The 21,206-nt window shown below is 43.0% G+C and overlaps 1 protein-coding gene across 1 annotated transcript; it reads left to right on the top strand.

Annotated features, from left to right (window-relative positions):
- Positions 1–11,097: 11,097 nt before the first annotated feature.
- On the top strand, positions 11,098–14,261 carry LOC148162358 (endogenous retrovirus group K member 6 Env polyprotein-like). The gene is made up of 2 exons (XM_088019104.1): positions 11,098–12,822; positions 14,202–14,261. The coding sequence occupies exons 1-2, from the start codon at positions 11,098–11,100 to the stop codon at positions 14,259–14,261; spliced, it is 1,785 nt and encodes a 594-aa protein (XP_087875230.1).
- The last annotated feature ends 6,945 nt before the right edge of the window (positions 14,262–21,206 follow it).

Raw genomic sequence — 21,206 nt, 5'->3', positions numbered from 1 at the left:
CCAGATGGTTTATACTAGTAGAAGCTTCAGCCTGTTAACTTCTGGATAGTATAAACAATCTGGTTGAGACTGATTGATCACTGGTTTGCATATATCCAACCACATCCCATGTACTTTTATGGAGCAATCGACTGCTGCCAAGCCCATGGCTAATCCTCTGGATGTTAGCATCAGTAAAATGTGAATCACCGCTTCCCTCCAGGAACTCACAGTCATCTTGAGAAACCTTCACATAAACAAGATCCTATCATTTTGGCAGTATTCCTCTAAGACTGATGTGTGAATTTCCATGTTTTCCTATGATGCAGCAATTCCTTTTCTGAGTATATTTCCCAAGGAAACTCTTGCATGAGCACAAGGAGATGTGAAAAAATATCCATAGCAGCCGCATATTTAACAGCGAACAACTGGCAACAACTTACACTTTCCTTAACAAAGCAACGGATGAATTAAATGAGGACACATTCATAAAACAGAGTATATTATAGCACTTAAAAAAACATATGTATATATTTATTTTTATGTGTATACATATATTTACATGTATGTTTAAATGTATATATATTTTTGAAGTTCTTTTTTATTTATTTTATTTTTTATTATGTTATGTTAAACATACATCATTAGTTTTTTTCTTTAAATTTTTTATCGTTATGTTAATCACCATACATTACATCATTAGTTTTTGATGTAGTGTTCCGTGATTCACTGTTTGTGCATAACACCCAGTGCTCCATGAAGAACGTGCCCTCTTTAATACCCATCACCAGGCTAACCCATCCCCCCACCCCCTCCCCTCTAGAACCCTCAGTTTGTTTTTCAGAGTCCACCGTCTCTCATGGTTCGTCTCCCCCTCCAATTTACTCCCTTTCATTCTTCCCCTCCTGCTATCTTCTTTTCTTTTTCTTTTTTCTTAACATATGTTGCATTATTTGTTTCAGAAGTACAGATCTGTGATTCAACGGTCTTGCACAATTCACAGCGCTCAGCATAGCACATACCCTCCCCAATGTCTGTCACCCAGCCACCCCATCCCTCCCACCCCCCACCACTCCAGCAACCCTCAGTTTGTTTCCTGAGATTAAGAATTCCTCATATCAGTGAGGTCATATGATACGTGTCTTTCTCTGATTGACTTATTTCACTCAGCATAACACCCTCCAGTTCCATCCACGTCATTGCAAAGGGCAAGATCTCATTCCTTTTGATGGTTGCATAATATTCCATTGTGTATATATACCACCTCTTCTTTATCCATTCATCTGTCGATGGACATCTTGGCTCTTTCAACAGTTTGGCTATTGTGGACATTGCTGCTATAAACATTGGGGTGCACGTACCCCTTCAGATCCCTACATTTGTATCTTTGGGATAAATACCCAGTAGTGCAATTACTGGATCATATGGTAGCTCTAATTTTCAACTTTTTGAGGAAACTCCATACTGTTTTCCAGAGGGGTTGCACCAGCTTACATTCCCACCAACAGTGTAGGAGGGTTCCCCTTTCTCCACATCCCCGCCAACATCTGTCATTTCCTGATGTTAATTTTAGCCATTCTGACTGGTGTGAGGTGGTATCTCATTGCGGTTTTGATTTGGATTTCCCTGACACCAAGCGTACATCATTAGCTTTCAATGTAGTGTTCTATGATTCAGTGTTTGTGTGTAACACCCAGTACTCCATGTAGAACGTGCCCTCTTTAATACCCATCACCGGGCTAACCCATCCCCCCACCCTCCCTTCTAGAACCCTCAGTTGTTTCTCACGGTCCATAGTCTCTCGTGGTTTGTCTCCCCTTCTGATTCCCCCCCTTCATTCTTCCCCTCCTGCTATCTTCTCCTTCTTTTTTTTAAAAATATATAATGTATTATTTGTTTCAGAGGTAGAGGTCTGTGATTCAACAGTCTTGCACAATTCACAGCGCTCAGCATAGCACATACCCTCCCCAATGTCTATCACCCAGGCACCCCATCCCTCCCACCCCCCACCACTCCAGCAACCCTCAGTTTGTTTCCTGAGATTAAGAATTCCTCATATCAGGGAGGTCATATGATACATGTCTTTCTCTGATTGACTTATTTTGCTCAGCATAACACCCTCCAGTTCCAACCACGTCATTGCAAATGGCAAGTTCATTCATTTTGATGGCTGCATAATATTCCATTGTATATATATATACCACAAATTCTTCATCCATTCATCTGTCGATGGACATCTTGGCTCTTTCCACAGTTTGGCTATTGTGGACATTGCTGCTATAAACATCGGGGTGCACGTATTTATTTTTTGTATATTTATATGTATATGTTTAGTTGCATTTATGTTTTTTGTGTATATTTATATGTATGTATGTTTGTGTGGACATATATATACCTACACAAATAGATTTTAGTAATGTAACACTTATTCTTTAAAAGATGTTCTTTTATGTAACTTCTGTAAATTCAAAACATAAAAATAATATTATTTATGATTTGTAAATATCCATATATCAGGGCGCCTGGGTGGCTCAGTCGGTTAAGGGTCTGACTCTTGATCTCAGCTCAGGTCTTGACCTCAGGGTCGTGAGTTCAAGCCCCATGTTGGAGCCCAGTGTGGAGCCTACTTAAAAGAAAAACCCCATATATCTAAACATTAAAATATACCAAAGGGTTACACATCAAATTCATGGGGCTGCCTCTTTATGCAGGAAAGATTTCACTTATTCCAGAATTATTTAATGAGCTCTTGGGGAGAGGGCGCTGAAGTCAGGAAAGATCACACGGAGCTTGTATGTGAAAGTGGGGACATGGGTGGACTCTCATGAACAAAGATCAACATCAGATAGTGAAGAAATAACACAGGACCCTGTGCTCAAGGGAAACTGCAGGGCTGCTTCAGATTGAGATCCTAGGAAGAACTCCTGTGACGGTGGCTTGAGAAGAGGGGCGTCAACCACATTAAAACCTAGGGGAGGAGCACTGCAGGCAAAGGGAGGAGCAAGCACCAGGAGCTCAAGTAGGAGGTCGGCCTGGATTGGGCATGAGGAGCAGGGAGAAAGTGGGAGAGGAAGGCCAAGCCCAGGTCACAGTGACTTTGTGGGCCAAGCCAGCAAGGAGAGGTTACTCCCGTCTGAAGTGCAATAGGAGCTATGGGGGCCTATTTAGCAAAGGAATGATAGGACATAATTTATGTTTTAAAGATTCACTCTGGTTGCTGCCTGAAGAACAACTTTGAATGGCAGTGGGGCGCCTGGGTGGCTCCGTTGGTTCAGCATCTGCTTTTGGCTTAGGTCACGATCTCATGGTCCTGGGATCAAACTTGCTCAGAGGGAAGTCTGCTTCTCTCTCTTCCTCAGCCCCTACCCCCAGCTCGTGCTCTCTTTCTCTCTAATAAATAAAAATTTTTAAGAAAGGTAGGAAGGAAGGAAAGAAAGGAGGAAGGAAGGAAGGAAGGAAGGAAAGAAGGGAGGGAGGAAGGAAGGAAAACAAAGGCAGTGGTTAGCAGGTTATTACAAAGTCCACCTTGCAGTTTGAATGGTTGAACCTGAGGGGCAGGGCTGAATAGGGAGAGAGGTGGAGGGGTGTGGTATTTGGAAAAATGCCAGATAAATTGAATTAGGAGAGGATGGAACTGTGCTCCCCAGAACCAGGCAGATGGATCGACTCTCCCGAACAATTCAGGCCAATAGGTTATGACTGGAAGTGACCTCTGTCACTTCTGGACCAAAGCACTGAAAAGAGAAAAATTAAGAAAAACTCCTGGTTTTTGGCTTGGGTGAAGGGGTGTGTCCTGCTACACTGGGGACATGGCAGGAGAACTGGGTTTTGAGACATGGAAGTTAGGAATTCTTAGGCTATGTGAAGTCTGAGATGTTTACTAAATATCCCCATGTAGATAGGTGTGTGAGTTGGATGTCGCAGTCAAGGTAACAGGAGAGAGAAGGAAGGGAGAATCATCGGCACACCAGTGAAAACTAAAATGTAATGGTGGACAAGAGCACCAGACAATAGTGAAAACTTAGAAATTTTCTGAAGGGGTCTAGGACCCAGACCTCCTTCTCCAACAGCTAACCATTAAACAAATTGGACAAAAGAAGAGGAGCCATCAAAGGAGATGGAGGTAAATGTCCAGGCAGCAAAAACGACAGCCAGATGTTTGGGACATCACCTAAGCCAGGAGGAGAAAGAATTTCAAGGGAGTGGTCTACTATGACACAAGGCCGTGGAGATGTGGAAAGATGAGTCTGGTCACCTGTGGCAGGGGACCCAGTAGAGGGGGTCGCAGGGAGAATGTCAGGTAAGGGAATGGAGTGACAAGTGCTGGAAATTCTTTCAAGATTTTCACCAAGAATCAAGTAGGGAAATGAGGCAGTAGCTGTAGGGAAATAGGGCATTAAAGAATTTTTTTAAAATCTAGTAGATACTGTGCAGGGTTGTATTCTGTTAGCAATGATTCACAAAGACGGGGAGCAAACGATCATGGGGTGGAGGAGCTTGAAATGGAAACTCAAGCTCCCTCTATAATGTTTTGTTTTTATTTTCAAAGACAGGCTGCAAATATGACAGAATGTTAAGGGTAAATGGTGGAAATAGCGGTTTTTGGCACATGTTGCCCTTTTCTGTATTTTATACATTTTCCCAAAGGGACAGCGCATGTTTGCACGCAAGTATAATTACGGGGTGAAGGTGGGTACTATTTTCTGTTGTGGACCCAGAAAGCTGGATTAAGTTTTAAGAAAGTAGTTCACAACTTCATAAAGAATGTTTCAGTGACGTTATGATATTTCTAGAGCTCCTAAGTATTTCCAATTCTCTTCCTCTTCCTGAAACATAAAAGGCTGTGCTCCCCAGAACCGGGCCGATGGATTGACTCTCCTGAACAATTCAGGCCCCAACAGGTTATGACCAGAAGTGGACCAAAGCATTAAAAAGCTGGAGAAGCTCCCTGTGTTATTCTTCTGTTAGAGGAAATCTGATGTTTTATGTGAAATGAAGGTGCCTTGAGAAGCCCCTGGCAATGCTGAGCTGCCACAGGGAGACTGGTTGCCCTGGAGATTTGCTCAGAATCACAATGAGCTCTGTGGGAGCAAAAAAAATGGACTTTCTTATGTTAAGCTACGAAGATTATGGTAGTGTTTGTTATCAACCCAACACAACATAGCCTAAACCTTATGCCATGTGAATTAGCTTGTACCTACACCATAGCCTAGCCTCTATCATGTGCCACAGAAAGACCCAGCAGAGAAAGATGGCTCTTATACCCTGTAAAGTCAACTTCTTAATAACCTGCCTCAATGTTTATTTTTTTATCTCTTGACATTCTCTCTTCTCTGCCAAAATCACGCGGACTGGATAAAGAGGCTTTTCCAGAATGATATATGAAGAAACCAGAGTTTGTTAAGGCTTGAGAGTCAAGCAGAAGGGTAATAGAATTCGTGTGATCCCAAGGCTTCCGTCGGCGGAATGGTCCTCAGGTGTTATGGGTTGAATTGCATCTCCTAACATTCCTGGCTTGACGTCCTAACCCCTCTACTGCAGAATGTGACTGTATGTGGTATGAGAACCCTGACTGACTTCTGCACCCCGTGGTCACCGTGGCCTGAGCGACAGTGAGCTCAGTGTCCTGAAGCTGGGAGCTTCTGGGCTCCTGGAACAGGAAAGGCCATACTTTCCCACTGCACTGAGCCTAGCCTGACAGTGGATCAAGGACAAAGTAGGGTCTGGGGAAGCAGAGAAGAGCGGAAGGACCCAAAGGACTGTGCTTTTTCTTGTGGGAAAATCGTGGACAGGGCTAGGGTCTCACAGTCTGGTACAAGTCTGTATCTGTGTGAACTTGCACACATCCTGGATCTGAGTCTCACATCCCATCAGTGACAGGAGTAAATTCCAATGAGGAATCAGTAAGTTGTCTATGGAAGTTTCCAGCGACCCTACAAATGGAGAGGTGGTTCCCAAGGCAGTTCTGCACACATAGAAGTCGATCTCTCCCAGGTAATCTGTGTTCTTGCTAGTTAGTATTTTCATGCTCAGGTTATACATGAGACAAGCCATTTCAGGGGCTCCTAAATCCATGAAACCAATTCCTGTGGTTGCTTCAGAGGTAGAGTCTATAGGCAGCTGATTCTACAGATGCCAATTACTGTGCTGAAGGCTGACCCTTGGGTTCCAACCTGCCATGTGTGTAACTCTAGGACCTGGAAGAGTGTGTCTGAGGGTGCAAAAGCCCATCAGGTAAAATGAGTCACAGCCATTTGTCTTAATACCTTATTTTCTCAATGATTTGCTTCTGGTTACATGTCACCCACTGTTTCCTTCTTTGTCTAATGATTTTATTTAAAATATGTTCATTATAATAATTTTAATATCACATTGGCATAGGTTTAAACCATCTTAATTATAACATATTATTATAGCTCATTATCATTTGCTATGTTTTCTCTTGTGCTCACTCTCATTAAATAAAGGAAAAATGTACAATTTTAAAAATACACTTTCTAGAGCAGTTTCAGGTTCACAGCAAAATTGAACAGAAAGTAGAGAATTACCATACAGCCCCATCCCCACAAATGCACAACCTCCCCTACCATGACACCCTGCCCCAGAGTGGTACATTTGCTACAATCCATGAACCTACTATGAACCCACTATGCTATGAACCAACTATGTCAATAGTTGAGTGTATTTATGTGACTCTATTTCTGTGCTCTTTACTCTGTTTTAGTGATCTATTTTTATTTATTTATTTCTTTTTTATCAAGACCACACTGCCCTGAGTAGTGTACCTTCATAGTAAGTCTTTAAATCAGCTAGTGTCAATCCTCCAACTTTGTTTTTCCCCTTCCGTTTTGTGTTCATTATTCCGGGTCTCCATATAAACTTTAGAATTAATTTGTCATTATCCACAAAATAAGCTGGTAGGGTTTTGACTGTGATCATGTTGAATCCATAATCAAAGTTGGAAGAACTGACATTCTGACAATATGCCGTATACACATAAATCCACTTAATCTTGGGGGTGATACCCCATCCTATTCACAGGTCCAGCCCATACACAGGCACAGGATTATACAGGCATGTACACCAAGTATGGGAACTTCCAGGCTATCTTAGAACTGTGGTCACCATATTGCTCTATATTAAAGTGACTTAAGAGATATAATCGATAAATGCAGTATGTGGTCCTTGATCGACCCGGGTTTGAACAAATCAATTATAAAAAAACATTTGTGGGACAACAACTCGGTAAAGGTAATGAGACCTATTGTTAATTTTGGTGAAGTGATAATGGTATTTCAGGTATCTGGAAAAAGCAGAGTCCTATGCTGTAAAGTTGCAAGCTGACATATCTAGAAATAAAGTGTCATGATGTCTGTAATTTCCTTTAAAATATTCCTTCAAAGACAAGAATTAGAAAAGACCATTATGGCAAAATGTTAATGGTTGTTATATCCAGATGACAAATGCTTTCTATGAAGTTTTCATTACAAAAGGAAAAACAACAGGGAAGTGAGAAGAAATATCATGGCCTTGGCTCTAGGGTTTGGAAGTAGATAAATGGCTGACAGAATTTGTTTTTAATAGCTTTTTATTTTGGATACTTTTAGACTTGCTGGAAAGTTGTCAAGATAGTAAAGTTCCAATCTGCCCTTTGCCCAGCTTCCCCCATGTTATCTTAGCTAACCAGCATTTTCCAAAACCAAAATGAAGAAACTAGATCATGGGTATGATGCATGGGTATGATGTACTAACTAACCTACAAATTTATTTAAATTTTACCAGTTTATCTTTTTTTTTTCTTTTTAGAATTTTGGGGATCCACATTGCATTTAAAGTTGCTTAGAATTCTGGGGAACATCAAAGTTTTTAGCATCATGGGAAAAGGTTTGAGAAGCCTACTGGTTGCATGGAGCTTGCCTCCTCAGCTGAAGTAAGCAAAGAATGTAATTAATGGTCAGCTACTGGGTGATTACTAAAAGCAATTCAAGGATAAGAGTTTAATAAGGTGAATAGTAACTTTATAAAGTAAATTTGGAGATTGTTTATATTTGAACAAATAGACCAGAAGACCGCAGGACCACCACCACTATCAGCAGCAACAGCAACGAAAAAGAGGAAAAAAAAAAAAAAAAACACCTTTCTGATTTACAAAACATTTGGCCTTTGCTTTTTTGGTTTCTGGTTTTGGCTTTCCTGTCGGGAGCCATGAGCAACAAAGGGGTTAATCAGGTAGAGCAAAGGCTCCCTGATCCCTTTGAACCATGGCCACCTGACTGCCCCCATACAAAAACATGTTGTACTGGCTAGCCCGAGTTGTATTTAGGCTAAGAAAACCACAGTGTTATTGATAAGCCCTGAAAAATAGCGCACCGGGCCCTTTGAAGGCATGGGAAGAAACTATGCGCTTGAGGAACCTGGCCTTGAACCAAAAACTCGGGACGGAGCCAGGAGAGGGCAGGGAGGAACCTGTGGAACTTGTTTATGTCCTATTGTTATATAACCTGAACTTATATAAAGTGTGTAAGTAAGAATAAAGTTGTTGCTCGCGGCATCCCCGTGGGCAACCCTCCTGTTCCCATACTTTTATGTTTCATTCTCTTACCCTCATCCCTGTTCGACCTTGCACGCGGGCCGTGGCAAGTGGCGCCCGAACAGGGACATGAGCACATGAAAGAGGATCCTGGACACCGACGTCGCAAGCAACCAGGTAAGAGAACCGGTCGTTTAACCGGCACGACAGGAGTAAGAAATTATGGGACAAAGTCAGTCCGCTAGTCATGCATATTTTCTGCGGACCCTGCGGGTTTTATTGGCAGAGAGAGGGCATAAGGTGTCTTCCTCCACACTGCAGGAATTTTTCAGGAACATAGAAGACTTGTGCCCTTGGTTCCCACCAGAAGGAACAGCAAACCCAGAGGATTGGAGACGGGTGGGCCAAGAGATGAAAAATCAAATAAAGTTGTGGGGCTCCGGTGCCTTGCCGCCCAATACAATGGGCCTTTGGTCTCATATTTGTGAAATCCTGGAACCACAACAAAAAATTGAGCTGATATCTTTAAAATCATGGGTTGAAGATGAGGAAAAAGATCCTATTAAAGTACCCCTGACTCCCACTGGGGTGTCCTCTTTTGAGATCCTGGGCAATGATGCTAACTTACCCGCCCAGGACCCTTTCCCTCCTCCACCACCTCCTATGCCCTTGGCGGGGAAAGCCCCTAGGGCTCAGAGTGGTGGGGATGAATTTGGCGACGATGATGTTTATCTCGATGATGACCCCATTCTGACTATGCCCACATCATTGAAATCGGTCCTGCCTGCAGTCACAACCTCTGGTCAAGGGATTAATTCCATGACTAAGTGCACTCAAACTAGCACGCTGCAGGCTTTTCCCATTATGACCAATCAGCAAAGCACTGCCAAGTCCTCTGTGTCCAACATTAGCCCTTTACAGAGAACTTTACTAACAGCGCAGCAAGCGGGAGAGGACGTGGGAGAGTTTAATGCCTACCCAGTAACCTTACAGGGAGGCCAACGGACATATACTGCCCTAAATTTTAAAATGTTAAAAGACTTAAAGGCTGCCTGTAGTCAGTACGGGGCCACTGCTCCCTTTACCCTATCTATGATGGAAAACCTTACCAGAGAAGCTCTTTGCCCGGGAGATTGGAAGGTTGTTGCCCGGGCTTGCCTTAATGGGGGAGATTATTTGTTGTGGAAGGCCGAATTCGAGGAGAAGTGTAACAATCTGGCTATCTATAACAGAAGGACCCAAATCCCTGTCACATATGAGATGTTGGCTGGTACTGGAGCTTATTATGAAGTGGGTAACCAAATACATTTCCCTGAGATTGCCTATGCTCAAATCAATGAGGCTGTTTTGACTGCATGGAAAAAGTTACCGACCACTGGCACAAGGACAGAAGAGTTATCTAAAATAAGACAGGGACCCGATGAACGTTATCAAGATTTTGTTTCACGGCTGTTACAAGCCGTGAGTAGGATTGTTGTAGATGGGGAGGCAGGAACTATTATAGTGAAGCAGCTAGCCTTTGAGAATGCCAATTCAGCATGTCAGGCGGCCATAAGGCCTTGGAAGTCCACGGGCACCCTTGAGGATTTTTTGCGGCTGTGTGCAGACATTGGTCCCAGTTATGTACAAGGAGTGACCTTGGCAGCAGCCCTTCGAGAAATTCCTCCACAGCAGCTACATTCACAACTTCTTAAAAAACAAAAGGGAAAGTCAGGCCCCACAACTACCTGAAGCCTACATTCTGTCCAATGATGAGGAATTATTCCACCTGTTCAAGTCGATTCAGCTCCTCCTACTACAAAGGCAGCACCCTCTGTTTATAACACACATCAGAGCTCACTCTAACCTTCCTGGTCCATTAGCGGAGGGCAATCGCATAGCTGATGAAAATACACACATATTTTCTACAAGCACTATTCAAGCAGCCAAAAGCAGCCATGCGAAATTCCATCAGAATGCACAGGCCTTACGGCGCCAATACGGCATCTCCCGGGAAGAATCCCAACAAATTGTACGAGAATGCCAATCCTGTCCCCAATTTTTTAACCCCCCCTCATATGCCATTAACCCCAGAGGGCTCCTTCCTAACCACCTTTGGCAGATGGATGTAACCACTTACTTACCGTTTGGCCGCCTTAAATACATCCATGTCTCCATTGACACCTTCTCTAACTATATTTTTGCTACTGCACACTCCGGTGAAGCTTTTGTAGATGTCCAAAATCATCTTTTCGCAGCATTCGCAGTTCTGGGCATGCCAAAGGCTCTTAAGACCGACAATGGTTCAGCCTACACTTCTTCAGCATTCCAGACCTTTTGCGCAAATTTTCGCATCATTCATACAACAGGCATTCCCTATAATTCTCAAGGTCAAGCCATTGTCGAAAGAGCCCACTCCACCCTCAAAATGTACCTCAAAAAATTAAAAGAGGGGGAAATACTACAGGGGAAAATAAAATATTCACCTCACTTACACCTTTCATTAGTACTCTTTGTTTTAAATTTTTTGAATGTTGACTCGGTTGGCCGCACTGCCGCCGAGCGTTTTTGGCAGCCTGAGCAGGCTCCCCTCCTCTATGCGAAGTGGCATGACCCCGCCACCATGGAGTGGAGGGGACCCGACCCGGTCCTACGCCAGGGCCGAGGATGCGCTTGTATCTTTCCCCAGGATGAGGAGACGCCACGCTGGCTCCCGCTCCGATGCGTCCGCATTATCCATGATGGTTTGCAGAATGGGGCGGCTCCAGATCCGCTCCGGGAGGACGAGGAGACGCCCCGCCTCGGATCAGAGGAAAATAACATGGGGAGACATCAAAGCCCTGACCGCTCGAGCTGAGGCCACCGTGCGTGAGTCGGGCCAGCCAGTCACGGCTGTTGCCCTTTTCCTTGCCATGCTATCACTTTTAACCCTTGACTCTGCTCAGGCCTCTTCTTACTGGGCTTTTGTCCCGGATCCTCCTACCGCGAGGGCAGTCACCTGGAAGGATCCCTCACCCAAGGTGTTTACTAACTTCACAGACATTTTTGATGGGCCTGAGATTTCCGGCCTCACTCATGCCGTGGCGCCTTTTAACTGGACCAGCCTGGCTTCTGCCCCCCCCATTTGTTTCCAGGCCATCGATGGCCCTGAGGCGCCCCATCATGGATGCGTGGTCACTTCACCAGTCTCCCGAAGAATCCGCTCTTGGTATGGAACTGAGCCACCTAGAGGAGACACTTTGACACCTCATGTAATGGTGGAGAATTGGGACATCAACAAGGTTGTCCTTCAACATCGGAGGCCCCTGCCTGTTGGCCGTTTCGGACCCGCTTCCAGATCCCTTGAGACCCCACACCTTGACTATCCCCTCTGCAAATCTGACTTAACGTGGAAAACCTACGGACCCTCCTGGAAAACCTGCGTTCATCACAACCCCGAGATTGTGACTCCCCAGGGCATGCCTGACACTTATATAATTGACTGGTCAAAAGACAGGGATCTCCCTTTGCGCCGCTCCCCCCCGCCTTCAGGATATGGGCCATACGACCACAATAATTCTGCTCCCGGGGGACTGCTGTCACTGGGGAGGATGAGACACCCGGACTTGTGGAAAATTGTTTCGGCCATGAGAGATGTTAAAGCTAATTCACCCCTTTTCCCTGGCTTCCCCACGGGCCCATTGACCTTTCAAATTCAGGCATGTCTTTCCCCACCGTTCCTGTTTGTAGTGGGGGACGGATCTGTAGTACCCGAGGCTAAGGCCAATAGAACCCTTTACAAAATAACTTGTGAGGAGTGTTATCTCACCAACTGTTTGCCTTTACCCGGCGCCCCAAATCCAACAAAGATGGTTTTTCTAGCCATGCAGCCCCCTTATCTAATGATGCCTGTAGAGGTGAGGGGGCCCTGGTATAGAGATTATGGCTACCAATTTGCGCAAGAATTGGAGGGCCTACTTAGCCGGGGGCGACGTTTCCTAGGCCTCCTAATAGCTGGCATCACTGCCTTGGTGTCCCTGATAGCCTCGGCTACTGTTTCCACGGTGGCGCTGTCCCAGGGCATACATACGGCCTCCCATGTAAATAGCTTAGCTCATAATGTCTCCCAGACCCTCGCTACACAAGGAAGTATAGATAGAAAAATTTTGGCTCGCCTAGATGGTCTAGAGCAGGCCGTCGAGTATCTGGGCACCCAATATTCACTGTTACACACTCGTCTGTCCTTTGTATGCCACGGCGGGTATGGTTCCATTTGTGTAACCCCCTTGAAGGCTGACAATGTCTCCTGGGAAATGGTGCAGAGGCACTTGCAAGGTATCTGGCATGAAACAAATGTAAGCCTAGATCTGCTTCAATTGCAAGAACAAATAAACAATATAGCCTCCTCCCATCTGCATGTAGTCACCCCCGGAGACATGGCACAATCCTTTTTACAAAAGCTACAGGGGTTTAACCCCTTTAATATCCTCCAACATTCCTTCTGGATTATGTGTGCTCTGGTTGTAGGGGTAACCTTATTTCTCTGCTTATGGGTGCTTGGAGTCGCTGTCTGTTTGTTTTCATGGCCAGTACCCAAGCAAATGTACACATGTTGCGTTTAAAGATAAAAGGGGGGAAATGTCGGGAGCCATGAGCAACAAAGGGGTTAATCAGGTAGAGCAAAGGCTCCCTGATCCCTTTGAACCATGGCCACCTGACTGCCCCCATACAAAAACATGTGGTACTGGCTAGCCCGAGTTGTATTTAGGCTAAGAAAACCACAGTGTTATTGATAAGCCCTGAAAAATAGCGCACCGGGCCCTTTGAAGGCATGGGAAGAAACTATGCGCTTGAGGAACCTGGCCTTGAACCAAAAACTCGGGACGGAACCAGGAGAGGGCAGGGAGGAACCTGTGGAACTTGTTTATGTCCTATTGTTATATAACCTGAACTTATATAAAGTGTGTAAGTAAGAATAAAGTTGTTGCTCGCGGCATCCCCGTGGGCAACCCTCCTGTTCCCATACTTTTATGTTTCATTCTCTTGCCCTCATCCCTGTTCGACCTTGTACGCGGGCCGTGACACTTTCCCGTCACACAAGGTCAAGACAGAAATAAAATAGAAACTCTTACCTATCCATGGAAGTTTTTCAGTAAATATCTGCACTCAGCTAAACTAAAACCTAAAATATGAGCAAGTAAGCCTTAGTTTTCTGCTTTCTGCAAGTCAGCTTAAATTTAATGAATGAAATCATTATTTTCAAAATTGGTAATGAACAAAGTCAACAGATAAGCCTGGAAATTTCTACATTAAAAATTCTTTTTCAAGGACAATGCCTGAAGAATTAACATCTTTATTTCATTTGGGGAAAAAAATGTATTCATACTGAATACAATATCGTTACAGAGCTCTCATGTTATTGGTCCTCGTGAGACTACATCTGCCTACAGGGGAAAGGGGTGACTGCTTTAATCCTTTCTCTATGTGACTTTGACAATGGATCCTCAAGGGGGGCACATTTTTCAATATTGATATAAATTGTAATTTCTGTCAAAAGACTGACATGCTGGTTGCTTTAGAAAGGTTTATTTTTGAATTCAAGATAGGCTTGGCAGGTTTTGACACCAAGTCACACGGTCAGACACTGTCCTCTTTGGAATCTGAGAGGTCTATCTTGCTGGAGATGTGGATTTAAAGCTTACTGGTGTGAATTTAAAGCCTGATTGCTTTACAGGTGCAGCAGCTTGACAAGGCGGAGTCCTCAACTATCCAACAAGAAATCACATTGCCGTAGACGATACACAAGGCCTCACTTGCAGGCCTTGTGAGCCTCAGGGTTGAGTAAAAGGAGACTTCATGTGACTCTTACATTGTTCGAAATCAACAGAATGGCTTTTATTTTCAGGTCTAGCACTAAGATATTATTCTGTCAAGACTGGCATTTTTGTGAATTCCTAGTGTTTGTTTCCCCCTGGTGATTCCATGCCCATATGAGAAGCAAAACTGGCATAATAATTAAAATTACAATACAAGAGAACTATTAGAGGGGTCTCCCCTATTGAGAGTTAGATAAAATTTAATGAAATGCTCAATCCTATGCTCTGTGGAATCCCAACACTTTCCTCCAGAGTCATGAAATTTTCCAGATGATGTAAGATCTCATAATCTTCCTGGATCTTCCGGGATGAGAATTTCTGTTTCTTCATTTCATAGATCACTTTGCATCCATGATACATATATATTAACTCATAAATGAAACTAATTCCCTTCCTCAATTTCAACAATCAAGCTAATGAGGAAATAACAAGATTGTCATAGCAACACTGGGCCACAAAATATGAAAATAGCCAATTGGGCGTCCTGGAAATGTGAAATGACATTGAAATAAAAATCAGGTAACCCTCAAAATAGATGAATGGAAAATTAGCAGAAAGAGTCAATTATAATAGAATTTATAATTTAAAATTTATTCTAAAAAAATAAATGTAATTTTTCTGAAATGAGATTTAATGTATCATAGCTAGAATAAGGACTACACTCGGAACACAGTACAGTGATATTAAGAGATAGAAAATTAAATAAAAGATTGAAAGCGTCACTTAAGATAGACCAATTAAAATTTACGAGAGTTTAAAAAGTAGAGAATAGCGGAGAAAGGGGCATTATTTTATTTTGTCTGCTTAATTCCAAAAAACATCAATTAATTTTGAAGTAACTACATGCTCTGCTCTCCCTCAGTTCATTTTGTTCTTGACCTGGCAATGAGATCTCCTCAGCATTTCCTTATGATCTCTTTTCTTGTAGATTTCTTATCTGCCAATAGAAGTTAAAAGGAAACAATGTTGCTCAAAGTGTGCTGTACAAAAGGATATTGCCAAAGGCTGTGATGAAATACAACAAATCCACAGTCAAACAAACTGGGAAATTGGTTCTCATGTGAAAGGCTATGGGAACTCCTACCCCAAAGAAACATGCCTATCCTAGTTGTAAATTATGTTTCTGAAATGACTTCATTTTGGAACTTCTTTCTCACTTGTAAAATCGAACGATGTCAGACCTTCCATCTCTAACAGAGTAAGAAGGTCTGCTGCTCCCTTCCCACAAAAGCAGCTATAAGTGAGCAAAAGTAACAAAGCAATTCTTTCAGACATCTGGGAAATCAACCAAAGTCTTGAAACAATCGGAGAACTCTTCATTCTTGGAAAAGTACTATATCTTGGGTAAGAACAGAGGACTCGCTGGTGTCTAGCCTGGGGCTGGGTGGGTGCAGACATGCGGACATGATGTGGCTGGCCGAGACAACTGCCAACTTCTCTGTCATGGTAAACAGGGCTCACTGGCAGAAAGAAAGGGCCCCAGTTAGCCACAAATACGGCAGATCCCAAGGCTGTGTTCAGGCTCATAAAGGAGGGGAACGAGCCCAGCAGAAAGTCTAAGTAAGACTTGAAAATGGCCTGAACTTTGAACTTGCTCTTCCACCCACACCTAGATACACTGGCAGAGAACAGACGCATCACGAGCTTGAGGTGTTTGAGCACAACCTCTGTTCAAGCCTTGGTCTATTCCTGAGCAATGCAGACACAGGGGTAGTTCCTAGGAAGTCAGATTTGTAAATTAAGAGTATAAAATTTTTTTGAGCAGAGACATCAGCTTCTGCACACCACAGAACTCACAGTCTGTCAAGACAGGATAATAGAGAAACAAGCAAGTGAACAAAACCAATAATAACAGCAACCTAAGGGGAAAGTCGGAATCTATATTTGATATGTTATGTAAAGTGTTCAGTTTTTAACCAAGATTAGGAGATGTGAAAAGAGAGAGGGATATATTCCCAGATATTATTCTTAGGAGAGAATTCAAAGCAGCTATGACAAGTATGTTCAAACAAGTAAAGAAAACCGGGTTTGAGGAACTATGGTGTGAAAATTATCTCTATTTGAATAAACCAATAGAGATTCTAAAAGGGATAGAGTTTATTTTTACAAAAATGATCTAAAGAATTTCTGCAGTTGGATAAGGATAATAACTGAAATGAAAAAAAAATCACCTAAGGGGTTCAACATCAAATCAAGATGGCAAAAGGAATAGCATATAGATAAATAGCAATTGCCTTATCTGCAGAACATAGGAAAATGGCAGAAAAAATCTAAACAGGAGAAACCTGTGGGAAACCATTGACTGCACCGACCTGTAATAGAAGTCTCAAAGGAGAGCAGAGAGAAAAAAAAGCAGAAAACATATTTCAAGAATGAATAGCCAACAATGTACCAAGAAGCTCAACAAATCCCAAAGAAAATAAATAGAGATCCACACCTAGACATATCACAGTCAAAGATCTAGTCAAAGGTGAAGAGAAAATCCTGGAAGCAGAAAAAGAAGAAAGAAAGAAGGAAAGAAAGAAAAAGAAAGAAAGAAAGAAGAAAGAGATTTTTCTGGGGGCGGAGCAAGATGGTGGAGGAGTAGGAGACCTAGATTTCATCTGGTCTCAGGAATTCAGCTGAATAGGGATCAAACCATTCTGAACACCTACGAACTGAACAGGAGATCGAAGAGGAGAGTAGCAACAACTCTCTGAACAGAGAAGCGACCACTTACTGGAAGGTAGGACGTGCGGAGAAGTGAATCCGAGGCGATATTCGGGAGGATAGACGGCGGGGGAGGGGCCTCCGTCGGCCGCTTCTGGCAAGTGCTAGAGCCGCGGAGCACAAAATCGGACCTTTTAGAAGCCGGCTCCGCGGAGGGATGTCGTTCCAGTGGCCAAGCGGGGGGTGGAACCCTCGCGGGACAGTGTGGTCTCAGGACCCTCGGGGTCACAGAAAGACCGGGGGTGCCTGAGTGCGGCAGAGCTCCCAGGGATCGGAGCCAGGAAGCCGGCTGCAGAGACGGAGCCGAGGCGCGGGCTCTCAGCTCGGGGTGGCCATAAACTGTGATCCGCGGCCCAGTCGGGCCACTGCTCCTGCAGCAGGGACCCAACAAGCGGCAGATCCGGGGAGACTCCCCTTCCTCCCCCGGGAGGAGCGGCGTGGGAGCGCACCGCAGGAATCTGCTGGGTTTGGAGACTCCACACGGGGTCGGGTGCCGGAGATAGAAACGCTCGGTCACAGGCCGGGTGAGCACGGAGTGCGGCCGGAGACCGGGGACACGGGAGTGACTGCTTTTCTCTGGGGGCGCACTGAGGAGCGGGGCCCCGAGTTCTCAGCTCCTCCGGGTGGAGATTGGGAAGCCACCATTTTCGCCCTGGTCCTCCAAGGCTGTACCGAGAGCTTGCAGGGAACAAAAGCTCCTGAGATCAAACCCGAGCAGCTTGCTTAGCCCGGACCAACAAGGGCGGGGCAATTCAGCCTCCGGCAAAGACATTTGGAAACCACAGCAGCAGGCCCCTCCCCCAGAAGATCAGCAAGAACAGCCAGCAAGCCAAGACCAAGTTTACCGATCAAGGAGAACGGGAGAACTCCAGCGCTAGGGGAATACTGCACATAGAATTCATGGCTTTTTTTTACCATGATTCATTAGTTCATCAAAGTTAATTTTTGTTAACTGTTTCTTTTTTCTTTTTCTTTTTCCCTTTTTCAACCAACATCTTATCAATCTCTTTTAAAAAAAAAAAACAAAACATTTTTTATTTTTCATTTTTAGAGTCATATTTTATCCCTTCATAGTAGTTACCCTTATTTTTGGCATATATATATAAGTTGTTCTCTCTTTAAATTTTGAGATACAGTTTCTTCTAACAGATAAAAATATACCCTAAATCACTAGTGTATGGTTCTGTTCTAGTCTCCTGCCTGATCACATTCTCTCCCTTTTTTCTTTTTTTTTTTTAAATCTTCTTTCTTTTTTCAAACAACTTCTTATCTTATCAAGTCCTTTTATAAAATCTTTTATAATTTTTATCTTTACAGTCATCTTCTATCCCTTCAATGTATCAACCCTTATTTTCTACATATATGTCTTTCTTCCTTTAAAATTTTAGGAGGCACTTTTTTCTAACAGATCAAAATACGCCCAAAATCTAGTGTGTGGCACTGATCTATGCACTAGCCTGATCATATTTGATCACATTCTGCTTTTTTTGTATTGTTCTGTTTTTGTTTTTATCTTTTTTTTCTCTCTCTTTCTTTTTTCTTTCTTTCCCTTTCTTTTCCCCTGGTTTCAGGTCTTTTCTGATTTGTATACAGTATATTTGCAGGGGACGTTGTTAACCTGTTAGCATTTTGTTCTCTCATTCATCTATTCTCCTCTGGACAAAATGACAAGACGAAAAAAATCACCTCAGCAAAAAGAACAAGAGGTAGTACCGTCAGCCAGGGACCTACTCAATACGGACATTAGTACGATGTCGGACGTAGAGTTCAGAATCATGACTTTAAAGATACTAGCTGGGCTTGAAAAGCGTGGAAGTTATTAGAGAAACCCTTTCTGGAGAAATAAAAGAACTAAAATCTAACCAAGTCGAAATCAAAAAGGCTATTGATGAGGTGCAATCAAAAATGGAGGCACTAACTACTAGGATAAATGAGGCAGAAGAGAGAATCAGTGATATAGAAGACCAAATGATGGAAAGTAAAGAGACTGAGAAAAAGAGGGAGAAACAACTAGAGGATCACGAGGGCAGAATTCGAGAGATAAGTGATTCGATAAGACGAAACAACATTAGAATAATTGGGATCCCAGAAGAAGAAGAAAGAGAGAGAGGGGCAGAAGGTATATTGGAGCAAATAATAGCAAAGAACTTCCCTAATGTGAGGAAGGAAACAGGCATCAAAATCCAGGAGGCACAGAGAACTCCTCTCAAAATCAATAAAAATAGGTCAACACCCCGACATCTAATAGTAAAACTTACGAGTCTCACAGACAAAGAGAAAATCCTGAAAGCAGCTCGGAAGAAGAGATATGTAAACTACAAGGGTAAAAATATTAGATTGGCAACAGACCTATCCACAGAGACCTGGCAGGCCAGAAAGGACTGGCAAGATATCTTCAGAGCACTAAACGAGAAAAACATGCAGGCAAGAATACTATATCCAGCTAGGCTGTCATTGAAAATAGAAGGAGAGATAAAAAGCTTCCAGAACAAACAAAAACTAAAGGAATTTGCAAACATGAAACCAGCCCTCCAAGAAATATTGAAAGGGATCCTCTAAGCAAAGAGAGAGCCTAAAAGCAGCAAAGATCAGAAAGGAACACAGACAACATACAGTCACAGTCACCTTACAGGCAATACAATGGCACTAAATTCATACCTTTCAATAGTTACCCTGAATGTAAATGGGCTCAAAGCCCCAATCAAAAGACACAGGCTATCAGATTGGATTAAAAAACAAGACCCATCGATCTGCTGTCTGCAAGAGACTCATTTTAGACCCAAAGACACCCCCAGATTGAAAGTGAGGGGGTGGAAAACCATTTACCATGCTAATGGACACCAAAAGAAAGCTGGGGTGGCAATCCTTATATCAGACAAACTAGATTTTAAAACAAAGACTGTAATAAGAGATGAGGAAGGACACTATATCCTACTTAAAGGGTCTATCCAACAAGAAGATCTAACAATTGTAAATATTTATGCCCCAAACATGGGAGCAGCCAATTATATAAGGCAATTAATAACAAAAGCAAAGAAACACATTGACAACAATACAATAATAGTGGGGGACTTTAACACCCCCCTGACTGAAATGGACAGATCCTCTGAGCAAAAGAGCAACAAGGAAATAAAGACTTTAAATGACACACTGGACCAAATGGACTTCACAGACATATTCAGAACATTCCATCCCAAAGCAACGGAATACACATTCTTCTCTAGTGCCCATGGAACATTCTCCAGAATTGATCACATCCTAGGTCACAAATCAGGTCTCAACCGGTACCAAAAGATTGGGATCATTCCCTGCATATTTTCAGACCACAATGCTTTGAAACTAGAACTCAGTCACAAGAGGAAAGTCGGAAAGAACTCAAATACATGGAGGCTAAAGAGCATCCTACTAAAGAATGAATGGGTCAACCAGGAAATTAAAGAAGAATTAAAAAAAATCATGGAAACCAATGAAAATGAAAACACAACTGTCCAAAATCTTTGGGATACAGCAAAGGCAGTCCTGAGAGGAAAGTATATAGCAATACAAGCCTTTCTCAAGAAACAAGAAAGGTCTCAAATACACAACCTAGCCCTACACCTAAAGGAGCTGGAGAAAGAACAGCAAATAAAGCCTAAACCCAGCAGGAGAAGAGAAATAATAAAGATCAGAGCAGAAATCAATGAACTAGAAACCAAAAGAACAGTAGAACAGATCAACGAAACTAGGAGCTGGTTCTTTGAAAGAATTAACAAGATTGATAAACCCCTGGCCAGACTGAGCAAAAAGAAAAGAGAAATGACCCAAATCAACAAAATCACGAATGAAAGAGGAGAGATCACAACCAACACCAAAGAAATACAAACAATTATAAGAACATATTATGAGCAACTCTATGCCAGCAAATTAGATAACCTGGAAGAAATGGGTGCATTCCTAGAGATGTATCAACTACCAAAACTGAACCAGGAAGAAATAGAAAACCTGAACAGACCTATAACCACTAAGGAAATTGAAGCAGTCATCAAAAATCTCCCAAGAAACAAAAGCCCAGGGCCAGATGGCTTCCCAGGGGAATTCTATCAGACATTTCAAGAGGAATTAATACCTATTCTCCTGAAACTGTTCCAAAAAATAGAAATGGAAGGAAAACTTCC

Source organism: Eumetopias jubatus, unplaced genomic scaffold (genome assembly GCF_037043125.1).
Source record: "Eumetopias jubatus isolate StellerSeaLion01/CBP00866 unplaced genomic scaffold, mEumJub1_p1.0 scaffold_15, whole genome shotgun sequence".
NCBI classification, from domain to species: Eukaryota; Metazoa; Chordata; class Mammalia; order Carnivora; family Otariidae; genus Eumetopias; species Eumetopias jubatus.
This window is presented reverse-complemented; position numbering and strand designations above follow the sequence as displayed.

Bases quoted from the DNA above. Each gene is read 5' to 3' on its own strand.
- LOC148162358 (XM_088019104.1), top strand. From the start codon at position 11,098: ATGACCCCGCCACCATGGAGTGGAGGGGACCCGACCCGGTCCTACGCC. The intron at 12,823-14,201 runs GTAAGCCTAGAT...ATTGCTTTACAG, and splicing joins GTATCTGGCATGAAACAAAT to GTGCAGCAGCTTGACAAGGC.